Source organism: Mastomys coucha, unplaced genomic scaffold (genome assembly GCF_008632895.1).
Source record: "Mastomys coucha isolate ucsf_1 unplaced genomic scaffold, UCSF_Mcou_1 pScaffold5, whole genome shotgun sequence".
NCBI classification, from domain to species: Eukaryota; Metazoa; Chordata; class Mammalia; order Rodentia; family Muridae; genus Mastomys; species Mastomys coucha.
Genome location: NW_022196911.1, coordinates 56,441,615 through 56,449,186, shown reverse-complemented (window position 1 = coordinate 56,449,186; position 7,572 = coordinate 56,441,615). Strand labels below are relative to the sequence as shown.

The 7,572-nt window shown below is 41.2% G+C and overlaps 2 protein-coding genes and 1 long non-coding RNA gene across 4 annotated transcripts in view; all 3 read left to right on the top strand.

The window, feature by feature from the left end:
* The window catches only part of LOC116077827 (multidrug and toxin extrusion protein 2), a 53,602-nt gene extending 51,848 nt beyond the window's left edge, over window positions 1-1,754 (top strand). The window contains exon 18 of the transcript XR_004113343.1: window positions 1,723-1,754. The gene's annotated coding sequence lies outside the window, so the exon portion shown is untranslated. The remainder of the gene's footprint in view (window positions 1-1,722) is intronic.
* LOC116077829 (60S ribosomal protein L28-like) overlaps window positions 1-2,105 on the top strand; it is a 7,029-nt gene extending 4,924 nt beyond the window's left edge. For both annotated transcript variants that reach the window (XM_031352641.1, XM_031352642.1), the window contains exon 2: window positions 1,723-2,105. In XM_031352641.1, the coding sequence (XP_031208501.1) occupies window positions 1,723-2,055 (333 nt within the window). In that variant the 3' untranslated portion in view covers window positions 2,056-2,105. The remainder of the gene's footprint in view (window positions 1-1,722) is intronic.
* A 3,235-nt stretch (window positions 2,106-5,340) lies between these two features.
* On the top strand, window positions 5,341-7,572 carry LOC116078796. The gene is made up of 2 exons (XR_004113630.1): window positions 5,341-5,644; window positions 7,472-7,572. It is a non-coding gene; the product is annotated as an uncharacterized LOC116078796 (long non-coding RNA).

Genomic DNA, 7,572 nt, shown 5'->3' with positions numbered 1-7,572 from the left:
TCTTCAATTTCCTTCTTCAGAGACTTGAAGTTCTTGACAAACAGATCTTTTACTTGCTTAGTTAGAGTCACACCAAGGTATTTTATTTGTAGCTATTGTGAAGGGTGTTGTTTCCCTAATTTCTTTCTCCGCCTGTTTATCCTTTGTGTAGAGGAAGGCCACTGATTTGCTTGAGTTAATTTTATATCCAGCTACTTTGCTGAAGTTGTTTATCAGGTTTAGGAGCTCTCTGGTGAAATTTTTGGGGTCACTTAAGTATACTGTCATATCATGAGCAAATAGTGATAATTTGACTTCTTCCTTTCCAATTCGTATCCCTTTGATCTCCTTTTGTTGTCTAATTGCTCTGGCTAGGACTTCAAGTACAATATTGAATAAGTAGGGAGAGAATGGGCAGCCTTCCCCTCCCAAATCCTTCATCTAGGGCATAGAGAGACGTCCCACAGCTCATTGGTTATTTCTACTTCTGGTTAATTGGGGAGTTTGGTGTCCCGGGGACCTCTTGGTAAGACTGAGAGCCAAAGTAATAATTTTTAAAAGTTTTATGCTTGGGGAAGCCTGGCACTTTGGTGGTGAATAAAAAGGACAGGGGTGGGGTGGGGGGATTCAGAAGCAGGCAGCTCCAGTTATTAAATGCCACTGTCTCATTTTTCTATCATTGCTTTGGCTTATGTGTCTAGTCTATCTTTGTGTGTCCTGAATCGCAACCAGGTGCTTCCTGGGCAGCCCTACCTCCTGCCCGGGTCTAGCTGACATTGAGGCTGGCCCACAGGATCTCTGATGGAAAGATCACTCCTAAACAAACAGCTTTGGGGGGGGTGGGATTCACAAAATACAATGCTTGGAGCCAGTGGGCAGCTTTAAAAAACCCAGAGTTCTGTAGGATTTTTAAAAATAGCCCAGCAGCCAACCCTGCCAAGATACCTCTGCCCTTGAGAAAATGGAGGTGCTCCTCCCCTGAAATTCCAGTACTGGAGGGAGTAACTATAGTTTTGTCTCTGTTTATTTTATGTGTGTAAGTGCACAATGGGCGCTGCATGCTTGTTTACTGACTGGTTTCCCTTGAATATGTGAGTTTACTGTGCTCTGTGTATCTTGATAATTGTTCAGGGTGCTACTGTTAAAGCCAGGCACTGCCTGTTTGTTGGAATGTGTGAGCTTTAATGTTGATTTGTTCTGTTCTGCTTTATTAAAAGCTGGCTCTGGAATTGGGTTATGGCTCATCCTTTTTCAGACCCAGGCATGATTTTAAGTCTATGTTCAGGTCAGAAACTAAAGAGATTATTGGCATATAAATTATTGGGGCATGGTTAAAATCTGTAATATCCGTAACAAAGAATTAATGTAAAACTTGTTACTCAGAGTGTGAAAGTATATGCTTAGATAATTTTTAAAAACCCACTGGGCATGACTCCATTCTGGGATATAAACAACATGTGACTGGTTGCCATCTTCGTTAGGGTTGGAAAAGGCAGAGTCGTGGTTTCAGTGCCATTTTGACTAAGGGCAACCATATGGTAGGAGCCAACCAAGGAGTCAACAGAATCCCAAAGATGCTTTTAAATTGGGATAAGATTTTTGTATAATTCCTGTCCTGTCTTAAAAAGCAGGTTTATAAAAAAAAAAAAATAGGATTTAAGACAATGTTTGTTTAATGAGATGTTATAACTACAGATCCATGTTTTCATATAAAGAATATACCTTGGCACACTTACTTCCCAGGAGCCAAATAATCTGAAGGCCCGAAACTCCTTCCGCTACAATGGGCTAATTCACTGCAAGACAATCAGAGTGAAGTCGGCGGCTGATGGCAAAGGGGTCGTAGTAGTTATGAAACGAAGATCCGGTCAGCGAAAACCTGCCACTTCTTACGTGAGGACCGCCATCAACAAGAATGCTCGGGCTACCCTCAGCAGCATCAGGTACATGATCCGAAAGAACAAGTACCGCCCTGATCTGCGTATGGCGGCTATCCGCAGAGCCAGTGCCATCCTTCGAAGCCAGAAGCCTGTGGTGGTGAAGAGGAAACGAACCAGCCCCACCAAGAGCTCCTGAGCCCCACACCTCAGAAGCAATAAAGAGTCCACTGACTTGTTCTACCACCTCAAAAAAAAAAAAAAAAAAAAAAAAAAAAAAAAAAAAAAAAAAAAAAGAAAGAAAGAAAGAAAAAGAAAAAGAAAAAGAAAAGAATATACCTTGATGACAGCCATACCTCGTAAGAGTGATCCACTTAGTGTTGATTTCAGAGATATTCAACTGTTTGCACTGTTAGAGCTTAGTTTTACCTTCTAAATATTATGGTTGTGCTCTGTGTCTTTACTCTTATGAAAGGTACTTTGTTTTGGAATTGCAAAAACACACAGTTAAGAAAGTTTAAACTTTCTTAAAGAAGTTTTGGAATTTTACAGAGAAATGAAAAACTGGATTTTTTTTTTTTAAAAAAACAGCTTTTAAAAATATTTAAGCATATAAGGCTATGGGACATTTTATAGTTATCTTATTATAATGTCTCTATTACTATGCAATCTTAACAAGTAGGTAAATAAAAGGCTAAAAATTTACAGCCACAGCTAAACAAAGTCTGAGAATTCCTATCTTATGACACAGTAAGAATGACCTTAAGCAGTATGACAGATAACTTGGATTACCAATGGGTCATGACCCTTTGGGAAACAAAAGACCTTTTGACAGGGGGAGCAGAGGATGATCTGTCTGCAAGTCAGATAGTTGCATTGTGGTTGCAAATGTAACATGGTGATTGCAAAATTATAGTTGTTAAATATCAACTAGAAAGATTTTTATGGTTGAAGTGGCCAAAGCATTTGAAAACTGTGTTACAGGGTTACGGCTTTGAAGAAAGTTGAAAATCACTGGCTTAAAAAATATGATTCTTTACCTAAGGTCTCTTCAGGCTAACAGAGACTAATTTAAGGCTATATGTCGACCTTGCTTTTGCTAGTGTTGGTAAGCATTAGCTATTTTGGTAAACTGTCCCATACAGAAAATTGTTGTGACCTATAATGGAATGTCATGTAAGGGTCAGGAAAGTTCCCAGTCTCTTTATGGACTGTTTATGAAATAAATGGTTTACTTTGATACTAGAAGAACTTCTATCTAAAATTATTATTTTAAGGCTGAACCTAACAAGAATGTAATGTAAAGTCCTAGTCTTATGAAAACTATCTAATTATAAACCATTAAGGATAACTACGAAATGTAAGTTATTACTCACCTTATAAAAAAATCAAATTCTTTAATGTGTTCAGAATTATATCTGCAGTCATCCTAAGCACCAGTGTTAAAGGAATAAATCTTATTTAGCCTCCTGTAGATGTTTTCAAGGTATAACCTAAATCAAACAATGAAAAACAGACAGATTGTTTTAACTCAGATCTGCTAGATAGACTCTAGCCCTCAAACTTGTCAGAGATCTGCTGAGTATGGCATTTAAGATGTTTAAACTTACTATGACAGCCAAGACTCCCAGATCCTAGCAGCGACCCCCAAGGTCTCCGAGAAGATAATGGGCACAGCGACAAAAACCTTCATCAGGATTGTAGCAACACTGACCACTAGGCAAGACTGCCACACTGCCTTCCCACTGCTAGGACCCAGCCCCAAGTGGACAAGCAGGACACTGGAGAGTTGATAGCCCCACTTTGCGGAGATAAAGTCAGGGCAGTGTCTCAAATATTCCTCCTCCACAGAAAAGCCTCTTAACTCCTGGGCCTGATGGCCTAATGCCTCTGCCTCCCAACACCATGGAAACCACAGGAGCCTGGGATAACTGTCTAGGTAGTGGACTATGGACTAGTGTCTGTCATTTTAATTCATACATAGGCCATTTAGATTATAATTTATCCTCCTCAGGTCTCTGATCTATTGACTGCTAAACTAACTGTAGTTTTATCAGCTAGGGAACAACAAGCAGCTGGCTCCTTACCCCAGTGTAATCAACCACCTTGTTTGTTTGTCAGTCAGTTCATTCGTTAGTTAAAACTACTAGGTCTCTTTTAAGAGAGGGCAAATATGTTTGCCTTGCTCAGAGGCTTCATATTAAAGGATAAAGAGGTTTCAGATGTAACTTTCCACTAAAGATGTTTTACAGCAGCGGCTCTCAATAATACCTATTCATGTCTCGAGCCACTGGCAAATGATTAAATAAAAATTTGCTCTGAAGTATTTAAATGTTTAAAGATATAAAAACTTAAATTCTGAGGGTCTCAAAAATGATTTAAGGTATATAAAAATTAAAAAATGTTTCCTATTTCTCCCCTTCTGTACTATCACTACCCGGGATTTCAAAGGTTAGAGTTTGATGGAGGCTGCTTGGTTCTCAGTCACAAGCTCACGATTTTACATTTTCTTTGGTTGTCTTCTACATATAGACTGTACTGGCTGGTTTTGTGTGTCCACTTAACACAGGCTGGAGTTATCACAGAGAAAGGAGCTTCAGGTGAGGGAATGCCTCCATGAGATCCAGCTGTGAGGCATTTTCTCAGTTAGTGATGGAGCAGGGAGGGCCCCTTGTGGGTGGTGCCATCTCTGGGCTGGAAGTCTTGGGTTCAATAAGAAAGCAAGCTGAGCGAGCCAGGGGAGGCAATCCAGTAAGTAACTTCCCTCCATGGCCTCTGCATCAGCTCCTGCTTCCTGACCTGCTTGAGTTCCAGTCCTGACATCCTTTGGTGATGAACAGCCATGTGGAAAGTGTAAGTTGAATAAACCTTTTCCTCCCCAACTTGCTTCTTGGTCATGATGTTTTGTGCAGAAATAGAAACTCTGACTAAGACAGACTTATAGATGTTTTTCATCAGCTAAAACATCTCTGTCCAACCTATATACCTGGCTCTCTGGACAGTAAAAAAAAAAAATGCTCATGCCTTTAAACCTAAAGCTATAGTGTTTTGCTAAAACTCAAAGCCATAAGTCTACTTCTGCCGTTTTACAGACACCTGTTGACTGGTATATTACAATGTTGATTTCAATACAATGATAATGCTAACATGTCTCTTTTATAAACTAAAAATTCATGTAAGCGTCAGTGAATCAAAGAAGTCGTAAGACTTGGTTCCACCTGTTGTAGCTCAAATGACTCCAGATAAGTTCTGCCTACATTTCTGCACCTGTCTGCTCCTGAGAATGGGATTTGTCCCCCTGGTCTGGGATTCCTTCCCTTTCCCAATTACTAGGAAATTTTAACTTCTGTCTCTAGTGTGTGTATATTTGTTTCAACATATTTTTCACTTAGTTGACAGACTCCAATCAGGCATCACGTGCAAACTGCAAACTGCTGAGCTCTGGACTTGCTGAAAGCTGATATAAACTAGTCCGTAGATGTGATTGCTCCCTGTCTCTTCAACTGGATCAGCTAATCGGAGGCTTCTGATGAATGCCTTTCAGCCTTCCTGGGCCCTGGCAACATTCCCTCATGTCAGCTGAAGTAGCTACAGAAGAAAGCATGTTGTCCCTTCTCCTGCCACCCACCTCCCAGCAGGCTGAAATACTAAGTCAAAAGGAAACTCCTTGGCACAGGGGACAAAATGGCTACCTATAAGCTAATCGACATACTAGAAAAATGGGCCCATTAACTAAATAGTTGCCAACCAAGATGTCAGGTACCCATGTACACGCTTCTTTCTGCCAGGTAGGATGCCAGTACCTTCCAGGGAGGTCTTGGGAACTTAAACTTTATTGGTACTACTCAAAATGGATGTCTTATTCCAAATAGTTTCTTATATTGGTGCAGCTGTCTCTCTTATGTTATAGTGCATTCCCAGGGACAGCTTAAAGAGGCAAATACCATAAAAGCTTATACATAGGTGCAGGAAGTCAGCTGGGTGGTCAGGTCCAAGCTTATTGTGGGTAACTATACAAAGCAGTTCTACTGACCTCTAACATGATTGGTTTCCAAGTGCACAGAACATAACAGATTATGTAGTGCATATTGGCCTTAGAAAGTTTCCTTGTAATTAGTAGCAGAAACGTATGAGAAAGTTTCTTTATAATGGCAGGCTAGGGAGGTAACTGTTAGCTAGGCCTTAACATTTTACCTAGGTTTTAATGTTTTACCTAGGACTTAGTATTTTACTAGGCCCTAACATTCCATCTAGGCCTTAACATTTTACCTAGGTTCTAACAGTATGTGGGGGTGGGGGGTGCAGTAAAGAAACTACCAAAACGGCCATACCATGGTTAGTGGGGAAGGTTTTTATTGTGGATAAGAAAGAGAGAACCAATCAGAGGCATCTTGGAAGAGTCTGAGGCAGAGAGAAAAATAAGTAGTAGACTGGACATGGGCAGGGCTAGCGAAGTGGGGGTGTGGAAACGTCATACATTAAGAGGAATGAGGAGCCTGTGAGCTGGAGCAGGCCTAGGAGTTTAGGGTAGAAGAGGAGGTGAGAGGCTGCAAATGCTTCTATGGGGGCTTTCAAGTGTATAATGGGTACTTATGGATAGGGACTGAGGGATCGTGGAGCCAGCATGGGCTTTGGTATGCCACCACTGGTGTATGTCAACAGAGAACCATACGTCCCTTCTGCAAGAGGCAAAGGAAACGATTCCTTTTGGCAAGGAGCTGACTCCTGAGACACTAGGGTTTCTTTAATCAAGTTTGAGCTTGGGTCACTACTGTCTCTGACACAGCAGAGCAGGAGGGTGAAACCCTGAGCTCTCAGTGGGAAAAGAAAATGATAATCAAATGAGGGGTTTTCTAGCCTGGCACAATCTGATTGGGGGGGGCCATTATGGAATTTTATTGCCATTTAACATAACTGTTGGCTGTTGTTGGGAGCCAAACCATAAACTTAACTTCTGCTTTCCTCCTGTGGTGGTTAGGAAGTAAAGTGTCAGGGGCAGTTAGAAAGAGTAACCTGGAAGCTAGTCTTGTTTGGGAATAGCCTGGAAACTGGTGCTAGGTGCTGGCTTGTTCGTTAACGTGAGTTCAACTTTAGGTCAGGTTCTCTAAGATGGAGTCTGAACCCAAGATCTGGTCTCTCAACGGAAACCCATTTCACAAGTTCCTGAGGAATGCTGGCTTTTATCTAATCACCAGAAACCCTTCAGAGGTCCAGCTTGAGCTCATTTCTGGACATACCTAACCTGAAGATGCATTCCTGAAACCTAACAGATGCAATTATGAGGTTGCCTTTAGTTAGTCTTAAAGAGGCTTTGGACTGTAAAACAGTGTTAAAAGACTATGGAAGACTATGGGAAAACTTGGAGTTGTATTAAATACATTTTGCATTATGATATGGCGAAGAATCTATGGGAGTCGAGGAGTGGAATGTGATGGTCTGAATGAGAATGGCCCCCATAGGCTCATATGTTTGAATCCTTGATCCCCAGTTGGTAAAACTGTTTGAGAAGGATGAGAGGGTGTGGCCTTGTTGGAGGAGGTGTGTCACTAAGGGTGGAATGTTAGGTCTCAAAAGATTCATGCTACTCCTAGATGTTCTCTGTCTTCTGCTTGCAGATCAAGATATGAGCTCAGCTGTTCCTTCCACCATGCCATTTCTCCACTACCATGGACTCTAGCCCTCTGAAACCACAAGACCAATTAAACACAATCTTGAA